Source organism: Amaranthus tricolor, chromosome 16, assembly GCF_026212465.1.
Source record: "Amaranthus tricolor cultivar Red isolate AtriRed21 chromosome 16, ASM2621246v1, whole genome shotgun sequence".
NCBI lineage: Eukaryota > Viridiplantae > Streptophyta > Magnoliopsida > Caryophyllales > Amaranthaceae > Amaranthus > Amaranthus tricolor.
The window spans coordinates 6388135-6414739 of NC_080062.1; the positions used below are offsets into that span (position 1 = coordinate 6388135).

Genomic DNA, 26605 nt, shown 5'->3' on the forward strand with positions numbered 1-26605 from the left:
AAATTTGCCTAGTCTAATCAATACCACAGTATAACTAGATTCACAAAACTCTTATTAAAACGGTCTCAATACAGTTTCATTATGAGACATATCTGAATTAGAGTATATAGTCCAACTAAATTATTTAAAATATTAATAAAAAAATTTTGGTACTATTGTTTCAAAATTTCATCCAAGATTTACTTTAATAATTTTACCTCGTCAAAAAGCTATTAAATTACTTTTTGGGTTATGATTTAACACTAGATTTTATTTTTGACACCTACGATTCACTCCGATCCCTCTCCTTTCTCAAGCCGATAAACATAAAGCTAAAAGGTAAAATATTCAACCATTCGACTAACTTATGATTCTCTAATTCAAATTAATAAATTTGATTAAAGTAAACATTCTAATTAAAATAATACTCAAAATTTAATTTTAAAAAATACAACTATCATAGAAATGAGACATTGTTATAGTAAGCAGTCGAAATATCATCAACTTCTAGATTCCAATATTTAACAAATGTTATTGATAATATTATTTAAATTAACTATAAATTTAAAAATAATAATCATGAGAAGAATCATGTAATATGGGCAAATATTGGTAAGCAAGCACCTTCCAACGGTTGTAATGGCTCTAACTCCAAATCTTTAATTAATGTTTCTTCCTATGATTGTGACTTAAGATTAATTAATTAATAAGTAACATTAATAAAGTAGATGGTCTAATCTTTCGTCCCCTAACAACCCATAAAAATAAAAGACATAGGAAAATTATTTTAAATATAGGTTTTTATGTACAGTTGTTAGATCTGGAATTTAAAAAGCTAATATAACCAATTCAAATAAAGGATAAAAAAAAAATATACATTTATAAGTTTAAAAGAAGTTTGCCATTAAAGTCAATTAATAGTAGTAGTAGAATTTACTCTTTTTCCTAAGTTGAACAACTCAGTACATGTGAATAATAATAATAATAATAATAATAATAATAATAATAATAATAATAATAATAATAATAATAATAATAATAATAATAAGGATTTTAAAATGAGAAGAATGAGAAGGATTTTTATTTGATTTTGTTTTGTTACTATATATGCAAAAAAGAATACTATGTTATAAATTAAAAACATTTTAAAAATTAAATCATAGTTAATATGTTGTGTAACATAGTTACTTTTACAATTATGTGTTTTTAGCTTAATTGTGACCATAAATTTTTTTTATTTTAGTGAAATCAAAGGTGTAGAGTCGTTCTTACCCTTCTCATTTTCAACCCTTTCTCATTGGATCCCTCCCCTATATATATATATATATATATATATATATATATATATATATATAATTTGCAAACATAGCAACATTAATACTTTTCAAATGTTTTATGATTTATAGAGTGATGATAGTATATAATTCTTGTGTCATAAATAAATTAGTGAAAAATATTGCAAGTAGCCTAAAATATAATCCTTTAATGATAAAAACGGCATGCATCATTGTCCGTCCAATGTCTATTAGTCTGTCAGCAGAGTAACAAGAAGGAAAATATCTAACGAGCATCAAGCATGGGCAAATTTAATATGAAATTGTTGGAGATGTGATCACTTTTCTTTTTGTTGTTAAATCATAAGTGTCATTAAAAAATTATTGCGCCAACCTTAAAATTAAATGGAGGTTAGCTTTATTTGGGGGTTTAATTGATCGGAAATATTGGATCATTCACTATGTCTTTGTTTAGTGATAATAAAATATGATAATGAGAATAAGTGTATTATTATTTTTTTATAAAATCTATTATGTCATTATTTTCGTGGTAATGAAACTCTTATCCTTGATCATGAGTTTTTTTCATAATTTTTTAGTACCATATAATACCACCATTTCAATGGTATGGAACGAGAATGAATTTTGTGAAAGAAAATCGATGATAAAAGTAGGACAAACATGATCATCAATCTTGTTAGGTAAGATAACCCAAAAAAATTACATGGAACATTCATCATCATTTCTACTATATATTTCCTCTGGATTTTAATAGTTGCTACAGTTTTTTTAGCAACTACTGTTCATCAACTGATCTTATTTGGTATACATTTCTCCATGTATAATATAAAAGATAGTCAATTAGAATCTTGTTTGATTCGTTTTAATGTATATTTTCATAACATTAACTTTTTAGAGTTGACCTTTATTGATTTCCATCAATCTTTCTTGACGTGTCCTTTCAACTTAAAATAATGTCTTACCATTATTTGGACCCCTAGTTAAACTAGTGTGTTCTTCAAAACCCACGAACAACTATTGTTCTTGTTCAAAACCCACGAATTCTTCATCTTTTTGTTCAAAGCATTATTCTTGTTCATCTTCAAAACCCACGAAATTGAGGTATAATTTCTCTTTTCAATATATTAAAACCTTAAGTTTTGCTTAATCCACGAAATCAATGTAATTTTATTTATTTTTTTAACTTGCAAGTTCATATTGTTATTGTTTTACTCGTAATTTAGTGTTAAAGATATCAATTATTTGTGAGTTTGACATTTTCAAGTTTATGTTATTAATTTGTTAATTATTTGTGTATTTTGTTAAAAATGTGGTTTGTTGTTGTACATATGTTTTAATTATTAGAATTAGATAGAATATACATATTTTTAGGCTTAATATTGATGTATGAAGTATAGAATTAGACTATGTTTGGTTATATAGAATTAGAATATGTTTGGTTATATAGAATTAGAATATGAAGTATGAAGTATGAAGTATGAAGTATGAAGTATGAAGTATGAAGTATGCAGTATGAAGTATGAAGTATACAATGTTAATTATTTTAAATGATTTTATTTTAAAATACAATGTAGTGCTTATATAGAATTAAAATATAAAGTATATATTTAGGGTTAAATATATTTAGTATAAATAAGTATATATTTTTAAGGTTAAATATGTTTGGTATAAATAAGTATTTATGTTGAAAAATGATTATTAATTTTGTTTTGAATTAATTAATCACACTTAGGATGACAAAAGATCGTTCTTGGATGTATAGAAGCATTGAATCGTCAGAATTTATTGATGGCGTATTAGAATTTTGTAGTATTGCCATTGAACATCAAGTTAGGACGGGGGGAGTTTGTTTTTATTGTCCATGTGTCAATTATGGCAATGTATCAAACGTAGATAGTGTTGATATCCTTAGGGAGCACATACTTCGACGTGGGTTTAGGCCTCAATATCATGTTTGGGTTTGGTACGGTGAGGAGGGAGTTTACAAAGAAAAAAATGTTGTTGAGGATGTCAATAATGTGAATGTCAATGAGGATGTAGTAGATCGTGTTGATGGGTATGAGACAGATGAAGAGAATGTCGATGAGGATGTAAATCGTGTTGATGAGATGATGGAGGGAGTCAAGGATGAGTTAGGAAAACGTCCTCATGTTTTTGACTTGTTGATAGAGGCTTCTCAAAAGCCTTTGTACTCTGGATGTACAAAGTTCACCAAACTAACAGCCGTGTTGACAATTTTCAACATTAAGTCAAAGTTCAATTGGAGTGACACTAGTTTCATAATGTTATTAGAAGCGTTAAGTGACATGTTTCTTGAGGGAAATGAACTTCCAAAGTCAACATATTATGCCAAAAAGCTCATGTGTCCTTTCGACTTAGAGTAGCAGAAGATTCATGCGTGTCCGAATGATTGTGTATTGTATCGGAATGAAAACAAGAACTTAGAAGAGTGCCCTACGTGTGGGTTATCGCGTTACAAGCGTAAAGGGGCTCAGGATGCTAAAGGGCCCCCGGCTAAGGTATTGTGGTATCTTCCAATAATACCTAGATTCAAGCGCTTGTTTTCTATAAAGAAATATGCGTTAAACTTGGTTTGTTTTGCATGAAACTTGGCACATAACACTATTTGATATATATTATTGTGTTGAATGGTTAGAATTGAAAATCAAAGTCATATATTTGAAATTATGTGCGAAGTTGCGTTTCTAAGGTTTTTAAAACTTTTTTGGCACTTTCTCGCATAAAGTAGTTCAAACTTGGTTTGTTTTGCGTGAAACTTGGCACACAATACTATTTGGTATATATTATTGTGTTGAAATGGTTAGAATTGAAAACAATAGTCATATGCTTGAAATTTCGTGCGAAGTTGCGATTTTAAGGTTTTTAAATCTTTTTTGGCACTAACATTTATTATCTTGTAGTGCTTTCAACAAGATAATGGTATTGATTGCGGCTATTACACTCTCAAATTTATGGACAATCTCTTACCAGTCGTGAAGAATGTTGGAGTCGAAAATATTGATGCAGTATGTATATATGTTACGTTCTTAAATTGTAATATTATATATTTAATATTATGTAAAATGTAATGTATGTATTATATTATAAAGTTTATTTTTTAATTATTTTATATAATATTTAGGTTTTACACGACACTCCAAAGCAAACACGCACTTTGACAAAAGAGAAAATGCGTGAATTGAAGAACAAGGTTGCCGTGTACGTAACTAATTTATGTGTTTGATAGTGTAATTAGTTTATATTTTTGATTTTTGTATATATATATATATATATATATATATATATATATATATATATATATATATATATATATATATATATATATATATATATATATATATATATATATATATATATATATATATATATATATATATATATATATATATATATATATATATTTGTTTATTATAATTCTTCGAGTGTGTATATATTGGTGATGAATTTATGGGAATTATTTGGTAATTTCAATTGTGTATATTATAAATGAATATTATGCTTTGGTTTGTTAATAAAGACGAAAAAAAACAAAGAAAAAACATTATATGTTACGGTTCATTATTTCCTATCTGCGGCTAGCACAAATGCTTGAGGTCAAAATCGCAGCATATAAGCGCCAAAAAACTGCTAACACTTAATGTTTTTTCCTCTAGTGTTAGTTTTGTGTCATGTGACAATTGATCTTCAATCAAATCTTACTGAGTAGGTGCATTTTTAACATCTTCACAACTAAAACTCTCTTTGTATAGCAATATTTCACGAAAATTCTTGTAAAAGGACCAGTGGTAAAGAACACAACATATATATATGCTCAAATTCCATAATTGTGCAAATTTCATCGAGGTGAGTCTTTACCTTCCTTTAAGCGTAAATCATACGACTAGACCTGGAAAAACGGTCGGTCGGTTGGGTTTTGGGTCGGATCAATTTCGGTTGGGTCATTTTCGGGTCGGGTCAGTTTCGGATCGGGTCATTTTCAGGTCGGATCACTCCGGGTTTCGGGTCGGTTCGGATTGACCCAACGGGTTACCATAAAACATCAGAATATCCAATCGACTAATTCAACATAAAAAAAAAATCATTAAAATATCTAAAAAAAATCATTAGAGAAATTACATGTACGATTTTCAAAAAATAGTTGGTATGTCAGGTTCATTTAAGTGCAAGAAAAATAGGGGAATTAATACTTATTTTGAAAGACTTGTAAGATACGCGTAGAGCTGTTCAAAACAAACCCGACCCGAAAATCCGACTCGGAACCGAAAATTATCCGACCCGAAAAAATGTAAGTTTTTTAGGTTTACCGAACCGCAATTACCCGAACCGATACTTCACTCGAACCGTTTAATAACCGAAAAGGCCAAAATCGAACTCGAACTGCAACCGAATTTTATAACCGACATATAAACCTTAACCGATGTTACCCGAACTGAACAATGATCGACCCGATTCAAATCCGACCCGAATTATGCACGTAACCGAATGCAACCTGACTAAAACTGATTAAGATCGAACTGTTTTTAACCCGAACTGATACAAATCCGAATCGATTATTAATCGAACTGTTTTTAACCCGAACTGATACTAACCCGAACCGATTCTTAATCGAACTGTTATACATCCGAATCCAATTTCAGTTTTCTAATTATGATTTTTTGAATATTTGAAAACTAATTTCTAATATTGAAAGATTGTAAACAAGTTTATATATAAATATTTTAGCAAATCAACTATAAACCAATAAGATTCCACCAATTCTTCAAGCTTTAAGCCCCAAAAATTTACATTCATCACTTATACATCCACCAAATTTAAATATATAAATATTAAGTTTTTAACCCCAAAATTTACATCACTTATACATCTATGTAGCTTTATTGGGTCATTGAGTTCTGATGCATGCTCGTTCCTTTTATGTATGGCCAACTAATTCAAGAATCAAGATGAATTCTGTTTTTCTCATTGTCCCACATCGCCTAGGTGAAAGAACGCAATCCCACTAGTGTGTTATTTATATGGGCCAATTAGAAGTGTTGTATAGATTGATTTGAAGGTATAGTGAGTAAAATCTTATTATCTAGTATCCTTCTATATCTGGAAAAGGTTTAAAAAAAAAACTTCTTTTAGTTATTTAATTAAATGTATAAGTATTTGAAATTATAAAAGCATTCCACAATAATCTGTAAGATAATGGACTTATATTATACATGCCCATTATAATAGGAACTAGAAAGTACTGATAGATAATTTAGTAATTTTTGTATGAAATATGAGATAGACGATATAAAAAGTCCAAATACAAAATTTGAATATTTTAATTTAAACATCTTTAAATGATGTAAATAAGATATTAAATAACAAAAGTGGATATTATAAGTAAAAAAATAAATGTTTTAAAATATTGGAAATATTTAGTCTAAATTAGGATATTAAATAATCGAAGGGTAAGCATGGCATAATTAGCCAATCGACCCTTTTAAATATGCCCCAAGGCTGTTTGGTCTTGTTTATAGCTAGTCATTACTAATTACCTCTTCTTCTAAGTCGATGTGGGACAAGCATAAATTACCACTTGTTTGGTCTTGTTTATAGCTAGTCATTACTGATTACCTCTTCTTCTAAGTCGATGTGGGACAAGCATAAATTACCTCTTGTTTGGTCTTGTTTTATAATTTAGGGTAGCGACATTCGTTTTTTGAAAAGTTCATTCAAACGTGCGAAACGTTCGTATAAATTATATTGATTTGCTTACTGAAATGTAGAAGAATTAAAAACTCATTTGACTGATTTAACAAGATACATGTATTCAATTAAGATGATTATAACGTCCTGTTTTTAAAGAAAAATAATTACGATGGCTAAAAAGACGTTAAATACGTGTTTTTTGAGATCTATTGATGAGTTTTAGTTTTAGGGTTCAAGTGATATACTCAATATGTTGAGATACTTTGAAAACTAAAATTTTATTTGAAATGAATTCTAACATTGAAATTACTCTAAAAATTGATATTAAATCTGTCAAAATGGGTCGGTTTTCGGTCGGTTTCCGGTCGGGTCATTTTCGGGTCGGTCATGTTTCGGATTAAGTCGCTTTCGGGTCGGTCGGGTTCGGGTTTTGTCGGGTCGGGTCCCGAGTTCATTTTCGGGTCGGATCAAATTTTCCCAAGTCTACATACGACCTACTCTTTAATAATATTCCTATTTTATTATTATTATTTTACTTTATATATAATAAAGAAAATCATGTGTTAAACTATTGGGTATTAATTTCCGCTAATTTTGTATGAAGACTCAAACCATAGATTCTAAGTTTCATTTCTAATACTTTGAGTTTGAATGTTACTTTTTCTAAATGTTATACTTGATTTTATAACATGTAACCAACTTTTATTTTATTAATCTCAAGTATTGATTTTATAGTTATAATAAATCCAAATTGAGTTCATTACAAAAGAAAGATAATAGTTGAGATTATTTTGAAAATATACATTTTATATTTGAGATAATTATGTAAAAAAAAATTAATAGAGATTATTGTAAGTGAATGGATTGAATAAAATAGAGATTACTAATGTCTATTTTTCCACAAAACTTTAGACTCAATCAGTTAGGAATAAAATAAATTTAGAAAATACTATACTATACTCTATAAAGTAACCTAACAATCTATTTTTCCTTTTTCTTTTTCAATTAACAATAATAAAATACTATACTCTATAAAGTAAACAATCAGCTATAGTGTAGGTCAATCACTTTTCTTAATTCCTGTGCCCATGCAAATGTAGCGACTAAAACGGAACGTAGGAAGTAATATAAAATTTACAAAAATAAAATATATAGCGAGTATTATGGAAGAAGTAATTGAACCGCATCTTTCGCAAAGAAGAACTTTACGAAAAGGAGCCAGCTACTAAAATATTTGTAGTTTATAAAAAGATGATTATATTATGGAACTGATAACACTTTACGTAAAATGACAAAAAATACAACAAAAATAACAATACACAATAAATAATAATAGGTGTTTTTGCAGAGAGTATCAAACCAGCCACATGCTTGCTTTTTGCCTGGATTATGTTACATTCCCAAGCCTCGTGGAAATCACTTTAATTCTCATTTATAGCCCTATAATTATTCTCTCAATCATATCATATTGTATCAAAACAGATTCGACAATTCGATATTTAAATAATTTTGTAACCAAATTCGACTTGAACCGACATCAAAATGAATTAATATAAAATTATATAAAAATTAATGTGAACATACGAAACGATTTAAATCGGTCCGAAACACCTGACCTGAAATCAATCCGATGATCTAAATAAACATGTCTGTCCCTATCTTTGTAACCATATAGTCGTCTTGGACCATAAACGGATATTTAAGTTATTTATTTTTCAAAAATAAATATTTTTAATCTGGTTTTATTTATTTTGTAGTGGCGAACAAAAAAGTACTAATTTTCTTAATAAAATTACATTTATTTACTCAAAAATCTTAAATATCCGAGAGAAATACAACAATATCAATACCTATTACCTAGACAAATATACAAATATACTAAGTAACAATATAATTATTAAATGGTATAAAGAATCAATTGAAAAAAAAAAATTATTTTGTATTATTGATATTTATAAGAAAAAAAAATGCAAGATCCGAACCAAATCCCTCAATTAAAATCCAATTAAAAGTCATCTGATCCAACTAACAACTTATTCGATGGACCGTTTTAACAAGTCTAGTGGTGACTCATACATGAGGCAGGTCTATTTGTGATGCGATCATAAAAACATGGGGCAGTTAGAAATAACCTTGATGTGAAAACTATGATCCAGATTCAACTGTTTTTGAAGAGACAATTATTAGTTTATGCCTCTAATATTTTGTTTCCTGCAAATGTGATTTTGTTGCCGCCCCAATCACTTTGTTTTCGCCAATACGAAGTAGTAATGTTAAAATTAAAATAAAATAATATAAAATAGTTGATAAATAAAAAACTTGTTTCAGTGTCACACAAATATAATCTAGATATTGTAAATATGGGCAACTAACTCAATTGTTATTTTTTTATTATATAAAAAAATTCGAGTTATTATATAGACAAGTCTAAGCCTAAAGCAGATATACTTATTTGTAAATAATATACTCCTTTTGTTAGAAAAGGGGATTTTTATGTTAGAGGTAAAATACTTCATAAAGCATGACTATTCATATCTGATCAAGAATTTGTCTTAGAGATACTAATGCTATAATTAAAATTAACAATATTAGAGAATCTATACGTAATTATAAATTGTTGTATGAGATAACCTTACTGTGAGACGTTTTAACTATATGAGAATTTGAACTCATTGATTAAAGACGGTTTTTTACAAAAGTAACTTAATTAGCTTAGCTTGTATGCAATTTATGCATAAAATTATTCTTCAACATAATCAAAACAAACAATACATTCTTTTCTGAGTGATTAATTCTTTCCATAGTTATTATATATACTTTAATTATGAGACAAACAAATATGGTGTATATGCATGTCTTAATCAAATTTTAGCTCCAAATATTATTCAAAACTCAATGATTAAGAGATGAGAAAAAAAATTCCTACAAAAAGACACCAAATTAGAAGATATTGCAAGTAATTGTGATTAATACCATGTGATACAAATCAAAATGGGCATTACCTAAAGTATTGTAACAATCAAACAATATTAATAGTTTAAATTATATAAAAATACCAACTTTAATGAAAATACAAAGTGTTTGTTTTATTTTAAGTACTAAAAATAAACACCAATTATAAATGTCCAACAAAAATGTTAGTGTAATTGAGTATTAGTAGTCTTCAAATTGAAGGAAAAGTTGGGTGGCCTATTCTTAGAACCAAAGGTGAAGGAGACCAACCCATAATAAAAAACAACATAAAATTATTATTTTTTTATTACAATTGATGATGACTAATAATTTTAGTAATTTATATAAGGAATAAAAAATTGAATTTTGGATGGTGAGTGATGATTAATGAGGTTAGCCAACTCTTGTATTTGTCTTGTTCGGCGGACCACACCTCATAAGAGACGTTGATGCACCTTCATTGGTTATGTATAGTTTTTACATTATCTTTTTGTTTGAGAAAGCACTTAAAACTTTTAATATAAAATTAATCCTTAGAAAATTAGACTTAAAATAAATAAATAAACATATGATAAAATGAGTGGTTTTTTTAGATGATAAAACAAGTGTTTAAAATACAAAAAGAGAAAAAAAATTTATAAGTAGAATTAAAAGAAAAGAAGTGAAATTATGCGAAAAAAAAAATTGTAAATTAAGTGGGACATAAAAAAATAGAAATAAGTCTTAATTATTTGTTTTGCAAGATGAAACCTAAGAAAGTGATCAAATAATTGAGTTTGAAACTTTTACTCATGAATTTTTTGAGATATTCCTTTGATTTTGAGGAATTTCAATTTGAATAAGATTAATAGAAGTGTAAAAATTTCATTTCATAGAGAAAATCAATTAACTTTCACTTTTATATTATTACCGTGATTTTAAAGTTGATATAGATGTGATTCGTATTGCTTTAAGATTGGATCTAACATGTACTTGATTCCCACTACAATAATCTCTATAACCAATAAATTGATGTACATTTTGATTTATCAATTTTATTGCAAAGAATTTGAGTTTACAAGGATGCTCTTAGATGAAAAAAAATTATAATTGTCTTAAAAAAATTTTATATTTATCCGTTTTTTAACGAGCCTAAGTATATAAAATAAATTTATTTTACTATTTGTTGAAATCTTTGAGTTCTTGATGCAAGCTATTAATTACTAGTTCAAGGAAAGATGAACCTAATAAATTTTTCATGTTGTCTTATTGATTTTTTTTAATGACAAATTCAAATTTTAAATAATGTTAATTAAATGAGTTTCTAACATAAAAAGATAATTTGTGCTATAGATATATTTTATTTGAGATTACCTAAAACACACCTTTTAAAAGTTGAGATGAGTTAACTTATTATTATTCATACCCATATTGCTACTCTTAATAAAAAGATTTGACCCATCTAAATTTAAAATTAATATAATTTAAACATACCGACTCATTTTATAAAGCGAAAGTGTTGATCTAACCATTAACATGTTCATAAACAACCCTAAAGTAAATTACATCAACAATCTTCTATAGTTCAAAACAAATGTACTCAAATAATTGAAACTTAATAATCAAAGGGTCTTTGAGGATATACGAGATGATTGACCGCATAAGGTTCTCTTTTTCTCCCGTATATGAAAAAGTTAATAAAAATGAAATATATCAAGTTTATTAATAAAATAAATATATTTATTATAAATAAAACATCAAATAAAAGTTTGCACAGTGCCTTTAAATTTTTTAAGACGGCTCTGACAATAATCAAACACATATGATCATAACCCTTGTGGGCTTTAAGGATATTTAACAAATGTGTCTTTTTGAAAAACAGTCTATCACAATAATTTGTGCATGATTAATATCAACTAAAGCATTTTAGAATACTCGGTAAATCTTAGTTATGGACAACTTTATATAAAGCACCAAACCAAAATAAAGACCTATTGACCGACTTAATTAGCAAATAGCATTCATGGACCCCTTTATTATTAATTAAATTAATTAATTGGAATTAAAATAGGAATTAGGATCCTCCATTAAATATAGTCAATTATAGGATATTCCTCTCCATTTCAATTTCATTCAAATATCCCCACCTCATAAATAGGCCTTTGTTCCTTGCTTTAGCTTTGTTCACAATCACCACATTGTGTTGCCTACTAAAAGCAAAACTCCCCCAAAACAAACATTTCACAACCTCTCCTTTTCTCTTTAGATCTTGTTTTTATTCTCTTTCTTTTCTCTTCCACAAGTGTTTCACGTAAGGTTCAAGGGTTTCATCCTTTTTTCTTTCATTAAGGTAATTTCATAATTAACCCTTTATTTTAATTTTAATTTATTGCATTTTCTTATGTTTTGTGTTGATTTTTCATTTTTTTTGGATGATTTGGATCTATTTAACTCTCTATATGCCACAAAGATTTGGTTTTTATTTAAATTACATGCAAAGATTGGATTTTTTTATTTTTGATGAAATAAATTTGGATCTTTTTCTTTGATGAAAAAAGATTGGGTTTTACTTTTTTGATAAAAAAAAGATTGGATTTTACTTGTTTGACGAAAAAAGATTGGGTTTTTTTTGGTTTCTTATTGAAGGTTTTTACATTTATGATTACATTGCTATAAAAAGGGTTTATAATTAGCAGATTTAGAGTTTATTTCTTCAGTTGTTACTTGTAATTTCTTATTTTCTTTTACTTTGTTTTGATTTTAAAGGGATTTAAAAGTAAATCAGGTTTTTTCTTGTGTGATTTAGTGTTGATATGATTTCTTGCAAGATAAATGTAATTGTTGAAGATTTGTTATGAATAATTGTACTTCATATCATTAATTATGGAAACTAAAAATAAAATTATTCTGTTAGTACAAAGTATGCAGAAAGGTTAGATATTAAAAATAAAAAATGTTTGCTTATTATTTATTTATTTATTTATCTATTTATTTGTTTGGTGTATTTATGATGTAAAGTTTAGATATTTCTTTGTGCAAGTGGGAAATAAGGTTTCTCATGGAAAGCTTACCCATCTAAACCTGGTGTTGATTGTTGATCAAAGATCTTTTAATCAACTGAAATTGCAAAAATTGATGAACATAAATTATTGAAGTGGGTATTTTATCAATTTGAGTTGTGAGAAATAACTGTTGATTATATAAATAAAAAGTATGTTTTTTGTGACTAAGAAAACTGAAATCAGAAGCGGGGCGAATCTAAGATACTAGTTTACGATGGACTGAATACCATCTATGATCTATGCATGTGTACATACTACAATGCTTGAACTAGCTTCTTTTGTGTTATATATTATACGATTCACAAATTGTTGTATGATACACTCTCACTGTGAGACACATCTCATACATAGGTTCAATACATGGGTTAAATAGTAATTCTAATACATGTTATGAGATTGTACACGATTTCATAGCAAGACGGGCTGTACGTTTTGTTGTTGTCTTAGCTTTTCGACAAGAAATAAATTGATTCCTTTTGTTGGTTTATCTGCTGTTATCTACCTAACTCTGTACATTAGTTTGGCACATTTGGTTTGCAATTTGCGTCTCATAGAACTTACTTGAATCAAAAATTTTGCGATTGTATGAATTATTGTGATCTTTTTGTATATATTCTTTGAAACAAATATCCAAATCTCGATTTCCATCGGTGCAGTGATTATCGGATCCCTTATAGTGAACCTTGAGTGAAAAATCCAATATCAGGGAATGCGGAAAGATGTGTGTACATGCCGGAAATTCATCTTGTGAAGATTATTGTATCAACTTTTTGTTTAATTATCATTTGTCAGCCCTCGAAGAGGTTGAGTATGTCGCTTGCAGCCGATTCATGCTTTCCCCTCAAATCCACTATAAATCTACTAGCAGTCGGATATTTGCCATGCTAAAGCACGAGACCGTGGATGACGGTTGAGTTCTTTGGTAATTTACATATTTGTTTTTGTTACGTTTACGTAGCATAACTTTTTTATTCTTTCGAATCTGCATCATTACGTAAAAATGGAAAAGAAGGGAAGTATATTGATGGAACGGTACGAGTTGGGAAAATTACTAGGGCAAGGAAATTTTGCGAAAGTTTATTATGCTAAAGACATAAAAACGGGCCAACATGTAGCTATTAAGGTTATTGACAAGGAAAAAACGTTGAAGGCGGGGCTAAACGAGCAGATTAAAAGAGAAATATCAGTCATGAAGTTGGTTAAGCACGAAAATGTCTTGCAGTTGTTTGAGGTCATGGCTACAAAAAGCAAGATTTACATCGTGTTGGAGTATGCGAAAGGCGGTGAGCTTTTCAATAAGGTGGCGAAAGGCCGGCTTAAAGAAGACATTGCTAGGTGGATTTTCCAACAGTTGATCAGTGCTGTGGATTGTTGTCATAGCCGAGGCGTTTATCATCGGGATCTTAAGCTTGAAAACTTGTTGATCGACGAGGATGGGAGCTTGAAGGTGTCTGATTTCGGGTTGAGTGCACTTTCAGACTCAAAACGACAAGATGGGTTGTTGCATACGATGTGTGGAACCCCGGCATATGTAGCTCCGGAGGTGATAAACCGAAGAGGCTATGATGGAGCGAAAGCTGATATATGGTCTTGTGGGGTCATCTTGTATGTTTTGCTTGCTGGTCATCTCCCGTTTCAAAACTCGAACTTGATCGAGATGTATAAGAAGATAACCCGAGCTGATTACCGATGCCCAAATTGGTTCCCGTCTGAGGTCCGAAGACTTTTGTTGAAGATCCTAGATCCAAACCCTAATACGAGGATACCCATTAGTAAAATCATGGAGAATTCCTGGTTTAAGAAAGGGTTAGGGACTAGACCCGTAAAACTAGCTAAACCGGAGACCAAAGAAAACAAGCATTTGGAGGCCAAAACATTCGATAAGATGCCCGAGTTTGTCAAACCGTCTAATCTTAATGCTTTTGATATCATCTCCTTGTCATCAGGACTAGACTTGTCGGGTTTATTCGTAGGAGATGATCGACGAGAAGATGTACGTTTTACATCACTACAACCCGCAAACGTGATAGTATCGAAGCTGGAGGAAGTTGCTATGAAATCAAAGCTCAAGATAACAAAGAAAGACGGAGGGTTCTTTAGGCTAGTCGGAGCAGGCGTTAGGAAGGAGGAAATAGCGATCGATGTCGAAATACTTGAGGTAACGCCATCGTTTCATGTGATAGAGATGAAGAGGGTATATGGTAATACAATGGAGTATCAAAAAGTGTTGAAAGTTGAGATTCAGCCTTCATTGAAAGACATTGTTTGGGCTTGGCAAGGTGACAATCATGTGCCAAATGGAATTAATGTATTTTAGAGATTTATTAGCATTAATTTCTTGATTAGTTGTGTTTTTTGCTTACTTTAATTTCTGATTATGTCTAATTACTATGTTTCTTTATTAGGATGATTAAGCATTGATGTTCTGATTTCTGTTCTCTGTTATTGTTTATGATTAAGTTTATATGAGAATTTTCCTTGTGTAAATTTTAGCTCTTAATTTCTTTATTTTTCTGAATCTCTCAAGCACTTCCATCGTAATGACACATTATCTACGGGTAAAATTTTCATACACATGCTGCCATGTTGATACATGTTCGAGATCATACACCCTATTTATTCAACTAGATATACTCATCATAATTTTATCGACTTTACTAACACCACATAACGCATGCGAGTATGGTATGGGTGAGTGTGAGGTGGACAAGTGGGTGATGCTACGGGTGAGTGAGGTGAGACGAGTTGATGATGCCGGTAAACTCTCATACCCACCCGAATCAAAAACATATATGAACTATGTCACACGTAACGAACAAAGTAATACTAAATTTACTTTAATTAAAGAGAACTATATAAGATTCAGCTGGTCTCTTGAGAGATCGTCTTTTTGAAAGACAGTTCTCAAATTCAAGCCCTTAATGCTGATTTCATTAATAACATAAAAAAAACTTTTGGGTCTCTTGAAATTTTTGGGTTTGTGCTCTACTCGGGGTAACGATTTGCCCATATAGAACAAATGTTTTCAATACCGCTTGTTTTTTTTTTTTCTTAAAATTCTCCTTTTTTATTTACTTCATATCTTTTCTTTAGTCAATTTCCATATTCAACAGATTAATTACTTTCGTTCAAATCATTAAAGTTGAGAGCGCTATTTTTAATTTCAAATTTAAACTCAGTAGTCAACAGAGCTTCTTTATCAAGATACTTTTCATATTTCAATGAGTAGCATTAATCTCTCTTCTTGAAAACCACCCATGTAATTATTGCATTAATCTTTAAAAAAAAATCCATATTATCAATAAATTTTCGTAACATCTCTTTTTATATTATCAGTAGAAACACTATGGATGCTTTCATGGAAGAATTCGATATTCAGCATAATCGTCTCTAAATTTTGCGATATTTTTGAGAAGGAAGTAAAAAGGCTAATATTTGGTTTGATTTTCTTCGAACCATTAACAATTATTGAAGTCTATTTGATTCACAGCAACAATCTGTGCAGATGTAAGATTGATCGCTTCTTTACCATTACACAAGAAGAGATGTGGTTTGCACTAGTATAGATGTCTTTGTCAACTCTGTGTATACAAAACAATCATAAAAAATAGCATTAAATGACATAAACAAATATTAATAAGAATAATCATAAATGTAATATTACAATATACTTAATGCCAACTTACAGTACGCTTAATGTCTACTTACATCATTCTTAATATCCAATTATAAAAGGCTTAGTTCCTACTTATAGTATACTTACATCATCCGCTATTGATATGGTTATTCTACAGTTTCAGTTTAATTGTATTAAATGATAGTATTCTTAATGTTAGATTACATCAAACTTAATATCAACTTATATCAAACCTAATGTCAGCTTACATCAGACCTAATAACCACTTATATCAGACTTCATCCCAATTTACATCAGAAATTGAATACCACCTTATATCAAACTCAATACCAACTTACAATAGATATAAAGTCAACTTACATTAGACCTAATGTCAATTTACATCAGTCTTGATGCCAACTTATAATATATCTAATGCCAAATTAAATCATACTAATACCAACTTATATGTTATATAGTGTCAAATTAAAACAAAAAAAAAATGCCCGCTTAAAGCATATTTAAACACAATTTATACAAGATCTAGTGCCTATTTATATTAACTTAAAGCCAATTTATACTAAATCTAATGCCTATTTATATAACGTCAACTTACACATAGAAAAAAGACAACTTAGAATATATTAAATGCCAATTTATAACAATATAAATATATAATATCAAGTTACGATAAACCTAATCCTAAACTTACAGCAGAATAACCATCAACTTAAAACAAACATAAACCAAATTTCACACGTATTAAATGTTAACTTATATTAGTTATAATGCCAACTTATAATATATTTAAAGCCAATTTTTAGACCTAATGCAAATTTAAACTAAGAAACATGCAACATCCATCAGATTTAATGTTAACATCCAATAAATATAATCCCAATTTATATAATTATAAATGCCAACTTAGATTAGATCTATTGCGAACTTGTATCATACTTAATATCAATTTACAATAAACAAAATACCAACAGATCTAATGCCAATTTACACAGAAACAACAATATTAGAACGAAATCAAAATTTATTATGAACATCTAATTTACTTACGATCCTTCATCTATTTTCAACTTGACATAATACAATTTAGCCTTCTTCCGTTCAGGTTTGGGGCTTGAATCTTGATCATCAACACTGATTTTCGGGTTTGAGATTGGTCTTTTAAAATTCTCAATGGAAAGTGCTCAGGTTTGTTCATAATCCATGACTTAAATCAAAAAAAAATTATATATTAAATGCAGTAAAACAAGAGTAGCTTTCGTTTATAATAAAAATAACAACTTGAAAATTAATATCAAATCAAGAAAAAAAAAACCTAAATGCGAATAAAAAAACAACTGAGTAAATGCACGAAATTGACTATAAATAACCTAAATTCTAAATACCTGTGTTAAATGAAGAAACTGAGCAAGATTTTTTATTAAAAAATGAACTCGACACTGGCAAGGAGTAAGCAACAATGATAAAATGAGAAACTGAGAAGAAAACAATGGGTTTCTTATGAAATGGGAAAGTAAATGAAGATTACTGAATATAGAAGGTTTTTTTTAGGTTAATGATGATTAGTATTTAGGAAATTAAATTAGTGCATTTTACAATGAGACATTTAAAATGATGGGGGTAGAGTTTCCCATCTAATTAATTGTGCTCATCAAATTAATATTTTTCTTTTATTTTAAGAAATTGGGCCAGCCCATTTACGTAGTCTCTCAAAGAGACTGTTTTTCATAAGAATTTGTATATAAGATTAGTGGTGTTTAAAACAGACCTTATGATCCAATATCTACTCAATCTTAAAATCAAATTCGATTTGACCCAACTTTAAAAGTAGATTTGTAATTATGTAAAAAGTTACATGGACAGAACACTCGACTTTTAACCGATCTGAGTTACCTGACTTAAATTGACTTGATGACCCGAATGAACACTTGTTCTCTATCAAGATGCATTTATTTCATACTATTAGCCGAAATTATGTAAGGAAACTGGTTATCTTTATCAGTATTGCAAAATTCCAATTGTTGACCAGCTAATTCCCTTACTGGTTACTCAACAAGTCTACATTGTTGTCTTCAGCTCTTTCTTCTCGTGTTCTCTAGACATCCCATCCAAGTAATGCTCTTTTCAATACTCAGCGCTGGTTTTGAGAATTTGATGTTCTCCTAAAAAACATTTTATTGAAAAAATAGAGAAATTTGTGTATAATTTTTTTTATGGATATTTATAAGTTAAAATATATTTATGTGAGATCTTATTAGATTTGTTACGATGTATAAATTCTATTATATAGTTTTCATAAAATTTTATTAACTGCATTAATAAATATTGAGCTTCAAATATACGATTTGGAAATTGTCTAATGAGCAAGTGAGAAATTCAAATAGGAATGGAGGGAGTCTTAGTTATCAAATCTAAGTATAATCTCAAGCAGGGTGGTCATTTTTTTGTTTTGTTTGCGTTGTATAGAAATTTTTTTCTAAAGATACCAAAAAATAAATCATGTCAATGTCGTTATGCTGATAGGGAAAATTTTCATCACTATCGTCCACCTAGGATAAATTTTACCGTTTCTTTTTTTATTTACTGCTAATTTACATTTGTTACATGTACAATTTTCATATCAAACGTATTTTTTAGTATAAGGCATGGGCAATAGAGGGAAGAGTAAAGTTAGGAGAGAGGGCATCACAAACCTAAAATCGAGAATCAAATTCAAGACTTAACTCTGAAAAAGTAGTACATTTTCCATCTAAAACAAGAGCCGAATCTCAATTCTCCATTATCCATATCAAATGACCTTTACTAATTATTAATATATGATTGTGATAAACAATAGCTTATTAAAGTAAGTTGGGCAACCTAATCATGTGACCTAATGTTTAACTACTTTGGCATACGTTAAATAGACGTAAATATAGCAAGTATTCCTAACTTAGGTCATCTCTTATGGAGCAAGAACACCTCAAATTTAAATAGACGTAAATGTAGTAAGTATCCTTAACTTAGGTCATCTCTTATGGTGCAAGGACACCTCAAGTGTAAACCATCTCACCTAATTGCCATTAACTGATTCATAAATTAATAAATTGTTGAATGAGACGATTCTACTCTGAAATTATTTTTATTATGCTCATTATGAGACCATCTTATTTAAGAATTTGTGATGTTTCTAATCCTATCAACGAGCCATTACACTTTTGCTGAAGAAAAATATGAAAAAAAATCCCAAAATAAGTTTTAGAAAATTTAATTCTCAAATTAAGCGTCTTTATGCCAAAGTTGAGGTCAGATATTTGTTCAAAGAAGCTGGTCAAAAAAGTCAAAACTCTTTGTTTGTTGTTACTAACAGCGAGCAAAAGAAATACATTGTTATTCTATTAAGGGGAAAAAATATACCAACTGTTGGTTCGCTGTTCATGATAGCAAAAAAATTGTTATTTTGTCCTTTTAAAAATTATGATATTGTTTTTGTTTTTGTTTTGTTGTTAGTAACAACGAATAAAATTATGGTGTTTTTTTGGCATTTGACATGTTTTTCTCTTATTCGTTGTTACTAACAGTGAACAAGGCTGACCTTAGGCTCGAACATGAAAAATACTTATTTTGGAAATTAAAATTTTTCAAAAGATTATTTTGAAAATTTTTTAAAAGCCTTTTTTTATTCAATTTTTCGTGCTGAGTAGCTATTAAACCATGGGCCCAATACAGGCTACGCTATGGGGCAGCCCATGTTTTATAACTTTTACAGGCTCATATCCAGCTTTGGGCCATCGCAAATTGCAACACAATTATCACTTCTAGATTTTTCATCCTCTTCAATTCAAATATTATAATTATAACTTGATTTAGTGTCCATTAAATGATATAAATAATAATTTAAATTTAATTATATTTAATTTAGCTAGACTAATTAGTTGATAAAGTCTATAGTCGTACTTATCCTATTTTAATCATTTGAGTCGATATCATGTTGGATTTAAATCCATATATGTATTTAAGTGGTGAATCTGAATCCTAAAATTTGATTAAAATCTAAATGTGCAGATCCATTGGATCCAACATGAATCCTTACAATTTTTTAAGAAAAACAAAATAGGTACTTTAAAATTATAATTGTGTGTAGTTTTTAAATTATATAATACAAACTTTATTTTTAATTCTAAGTACATTATTTTTTTTTATTAACGTTACACATATTTTACAAAGATTGCAAAAAATCTTGCAATTTCAATCTAATTTTTATTATTAAGATGTAAATTTAGACTCATTTATTTTACAAAATAGATACGAAAAACAAAATATGCACTTTATAAATGAAAATTCAATTCTTGTAAAATGTATAAAATTCGAGTTTACAAATTTAAAATTGAATCCAAATTTCATTGTCATTCCTAAAATTATACTTCCAACTTTTTAGTTTTTAAAATAACTTATATTTTATAAAAAAAGCAAATATAATATATAAAACTTTTCTACCACTCACTACAAACATAGACATGATGTCGGCCAACGAATTAAATTTATGTATGGTCGGCTAACTGCTATGCATAATGAATAATATATCTCAAGAAATTCTTGAGAAAATGATAGAAGATAAAAAGAGGCATCCATTTTCAATGAATTCATGTACTTAGACCAAAATCACATAAAAATTATTGCCATGTACTTTTAACCTAAAGTTATTTGAATCTAATTACAGATTGAGCACTATAACCCACTTTAATGACGAATTCAGAATATTATTAAATGATGGGGCGAAATGATAAAAAATAACAATAAAAATTGTTAAATTTTAGACTTAATTAAATCCATGAATTTTAAAACATTCACCTTATCACGAGTATTTAATAAATTTGGTTGTACATTTATCAATGAAAAGTTCTTAGTAAATAACGATGATTTGTGAAGTTAATAAATCACCTTTATATAGTAGAATTTGTTAGGATGAAAGTTTTGTGATTTTAATTTGCCTTTTTATTTTATTATTTTATTATTATTTTTTTGTGATGATTTACAAATCACAGAAATCACAGTTATTGATTAGGAATTATTGTTTATCAACACTGTCTACAACAAAATAACTTTCCCTGACGCATTAAAAAAAGTTACTGATTTATATTTTTAGTGTAATAATTATTGTTTTTAAGTTCTACTGATTTTGTGACACTTTATTTGGCCTTTAGTGATATATGTAATTGTTACTATAGTCTATAGTGGCATCTATGAGAAATGTCACTAAATTTATATCGCGAAAAGCTTTAATATGATTCTTTATTAGAGAAACTTTTGTGTGGACTTGGTACACACTAAAATAGTGTGGACCAAGTTTTAACCCTCCAATTCCTACTCTCTTCACTCTTTAATCTTTATTACATAATCCAAAGTAATTGGAAAAAAAAATTTTGAAAAAAATAACTTAATTTAATTTTTTTTAATTTTTAATTTTTATTTTAATTTTTAAAATTTTTAAAATTTCTATTTTTAAAAATTATTTAATTTTTTAATTTTTTAATTTTAAATTTTTTTTTAATTTTTTAAGAGTAGAGTGGAGTATATAGGTATAAGAGTAAAGTAAAGTAGAGTAGAGTGGAGTAGAGTATAAATGTTGGTCCACACTAATATTAGTATGGATTAAGTCAATATTAGACTTTTTCTATTTATTATGCTGCTAAAGAGTTCAATAAATTTCATTAAATCCACTATATAACATTAAAAATCTAAAATAGCGACATTTATATTAAATGTCACTGAATACTTCCCACTAAAAAATAAAATATATAATATTGTAGTAATTTTACATAATTTAATAGTAATTGAGATTTAAATTATGACTTGACCCGCCACTCCTAAAGTTGCCTCTCACTAGCTGTCTTGGACTATTTTTCCATTCATGAGTTGTATGTAATATGAGGTTATTATAAATTTGTTATAATAATGAGGAGCAATTAACAAACTTAACTTATGTATGATCGTTGTCTTCCACCAACATCACCATCATCATTAGATGAAAGAACTTGTTCAAGTATTACATTAATGTGTGAACTAAGTAAATCTTATCCTTTTCGTCTCCCTTTTATTTTCATCAATTAATTAGTTTGTATGGACACTTTTTATGAACAAAATTAGTCATCGTGTTTTAGTAAGTTTATAAATCGACACAAATAGAGTAAAAATTAGCAGATAAATTTATGATTTTATATCCTTTTCATATTTTAGGTTCTCTATTATTCTTTATCAAAATCTTCAACTACGTGTTTTATCATATATACTTGAGCATATATATTAAGTATCATTTAAGTATCTCAGGCCTTTTATGTGGTCGAACATGAATATTTAATGAATAATTATAATTAAATTGAATTAAAAGTTATTTGAGTTGATAGTAATGAAATAGAAATGTATTAGAAGTAATTTCCACCCTCAAAGAACTCTAGGTAGGATTTTGATTAGATGGGCCTTTAGTATCACTGAACAAGCAACTTGTCAAAGTCATTTTGTATATACTCTAGCTAGTTTACTCCTCTTCTCAACAAAGATTGTTACAAAGACATTCTAATGTAAGAGATTTTGACATAATATGTAGCAACTTAAGTGAGATAGAGGTTTACGTTAAAAAAAAAATACTCCCTAATTCATTTATTATACTTGCTACGTTTATTTTTTTTTATTGTCTCAAATTAAGTTACAAATTTTTTTTTACAGTAAATTCGAACCTATTAAAGCTTAAAACATAGCCTAATACATTCTAGAAAATTAATCAAAAACTACCTACAAAGTCAAAATTACCTTTTATTCTTTTTGAAATGAAAACTACTTATTAAAATTCATCCAACAAGTCTTGTATGAGACCGTCTCATCATGAGATTGGCCATAAGAATAGCCCTAAACATTAAACTGGTGTTATTATAGGGACGAAATTAATAAAACTGAAAAGATAACCCACACTTTAGCTTTTGGGCCAACCCATATTATGCCGTCTCACGATGAGACGGTCTTACTAAATAATTTGTCAAATTCATTTATTTTTCGAAAGCTGTCAACTTACGAATTTCATACAATTTATCCTAAATATGAAGGGCAAAAACTACCAAACAAAAAACAATTGTTTGTCAAAAATTACCAACTTAATTTCTTTTGTTTGTCAAAATTTATAAGTTAGTAGCTTTTGACAATGTATTTTAGTAGGTTTTGATTAAAAAAAAATTTTTAAGTAGTTTTTTGACAAAGTGAATTTTTATCGGTAATTTTTCGATAATCAATCCAATCCCACTTTAATGAATGTACAGTGTACATTTAATTATCATGTTTGAGTTCATTTAAACGATTAAATATTATTTTTCATACATATTTTAAAATTCAAAAAGAGTAGCATATAAAATCCTACGTAGGTTTATTAACTATTTCACATTTGAAAGAATTTGTTTAATACTAAATTAATGTAAATAGGTTTGGTCATGCAATCATAATTAGGAAAGTGAAAAGTATGTGTCGTTCTTTCATTTGAATGGCGATGTTCGTTCGCTTTTCGTCTTAGAAGACACGCTTAACATAATTAAAATTTATGAACCAAACGAAAAGCTAGAAGAAACTCAAGGGCATCTACATAGATAAAACCCTAATACCTCTTAAAACACCAGCAATTACGTAAAGTAACCCTAGCTACCCTCCTTTTTGGTATCCAAATACTTCCCTTCCTTTTCATCCTTTTTCTTCAATCTAAGCATGCATGATTATAAATTTTCATCTTATGCCACAAGGAAAAAGTTAAGTATCATTTAATTTATTAGATTCTGAAAATATTTTGCCAAGATCGATACGACGCTAAGAATTTTGATGAACAATAACAATAACAATGAACTAAACAATGTTTGATAAAGTAAAATTAGTAATAGGAACACAAAGATTTAAGGAGGTTCACTCAATGATGGCTACGTCCTCCGTATGTGTAGTTTCTTGTTTATATTATATCAAAAGAAGTATAAAACACTATTAAAATGAAGTATTATAATTGAGTAAGAGATAAAATCAAAAGGCTATGTGTTTGGCTTAGGGGTTGTGTTTGGCTTAGAGGTTGTGTTTGATGTGTGTTTGAGTGAGTATGAGAGCTCTATTTATAGTACTAAGTACATTCAATAATAATTGCTCACTTAATACATGCTTAATGTTGAATAATGAATGATATGAAACAACTCTAAGAACTTGAAAGGTCAAAAACCAGCATCCTAGGAGTAACAGAGGAACCCCTCGACCAAAACAGAGAGCTCACTCGGTCAAGTGAGCTGGTCAAGAGACCTTCAAACTTCTTCTGTCAGTTTCTACTCGAGCAAAGTATCTTACAAGACCCTTTTCACTTCTTCATTAAAAATCACCATTAACACCAATAATTCCCATGAATACTTCACCATAATAAATCACACTTAAACACTACAATCATTAAGTTATCAACTTAAACACCCATATTAACATACTCATTGGATTACATCCCAAGAGTCACACATGAATGCACACATTAATTGTGCACTCAAGTCACACCATTTATAACAGATTCCATTGGATACAAATTTATTAGATTTAATTCAATGAAAAACCTGGCTAATTAAAATCAATATAACTTAATTGATAATAGTAAGAGGTACTCCTCAAGTTTATAAAGTGATATATTTTTTTCTCTTTTTTCGATGTGAAATAACTCTATCTTTGGCCGTGCTTTTCTTCCTGGGTATGAGTTGTCGTCGTCCTTCTCTACCTGCTCATGGTTTTTTTATGGGCGGGATACACCGGGTATGATAATAATGATAAATTTTAGAATTTTAAATAAAAATTCAAAATGAATAGATAAAAAGATATAGCTAATAATAAGAGTAGAAATGTAGAGAATATAGCATATAATGTGGCTAAGATTAAAGTCAAGGTTGTTCTTTTAGTTTCATAATTTTGTAAGAGAATAATTGTGAAAGTCGACATTCTTTACAAGTAAAGGAAGGCATTTCAACATCCATAAGGAATGAGACAATGTTAGTGCTTTGGTACGTTTGCATGAGCTTTACTTATAACAACTTTACCAGTGGTGTTTTGGGGTTATTGTCATTTGTGATGTTTTGAAACGTGTTTTAGCCATTTGGAAATTTTTATTTACAATAATTAATTATTTCCTCTTTTGGTCCTAATTAAAACTTAAAATCAATATAATGGGTAGCACAAAAATAAAGGACGGTAAATTTTTAATATACATTTTTTTTCCTTTAAATTTGCAATAAATGACTTAAAAGCTCTCGTATATTTAAGTCATATATTGCTAGCTCAAAAAACTGAGAGAGTTCTATGCTTATCATCATTGTAATATGATATCATATTTTTATTTTTTTATTAATATTCCAAGCGATTTTTGTAAGAGCAATGTGATTATTTGCTGATATAAACTTATTATTTTTAGAATATGTTTGCAAGTAATTGAGAACATCTAGATTATGTTAGATTTAATTAGAACGGAAGAAAATTGCTTGATATATTGAATTTTTCAAAAAATTTTAAGTGTGACTTTTTACCTTGTATGAGAAGTAAACAATTTTTATGTATACTTTGTAAACTTTTGTGACTAGCTTAGTTCTATAACATTTGTATGAGAAGTAAAGGAACTAAACCAAGCCACATGTTTCTCTTGTGTGAGTTAGATGTATGTAAAAATTGTTTGATGATGGCTGATCATATTGGACTTTAAGCATTAGCTAATAAACCTTTTGTTAGAATTGGAATATATAACATATTTGATTTTAACCATTAACTTAAACTTTTAATTAAGATGATTTTTTAATATAGTATCAGAACCAATATAATATAAATTTAGAGGCTTGAATCTCATACACCTTTCATTTTAAATGAAATACTACCTCCTATTCACTTTAAGAGTCTCATTTGACTTTTCACGGATTTTAAGGAGAGTCAAAAGTGAGACCCTAAGGGTAGGAAAGAGAGTGGTATTATGGGTTTTTAATGTAAGG

At 28.5% G+C, this 26605-nt stretch overlaps 1 protein-coding gene across 1 annotated transcript; it reads left to right on the top strand.

Moving 5' to 3' along the window:
* Positions 1–11919: 11919 nt before the first annotated feature.
* LOC130803219 (CBL-interacting protein kinase 2-like) lies at positions 11920–15460 on the top strand. Its single transcript, XM_057667387.1, has 2 exons — positions 11920–12261; positions 13630–15460. Exon 2 carries the CDS (start codon positions 13974–13976, stop codon positions 15288–15290), a length of 1317 nt encoding a protein of 438 aa, XP_057523370.1. The 5' UTR covers positions 11920–12261; positions 13630–13973; the 3' UTR covers positions 15291–15460.
* Positions 15461–26605: the final 11145 nt, after the last annotated feature.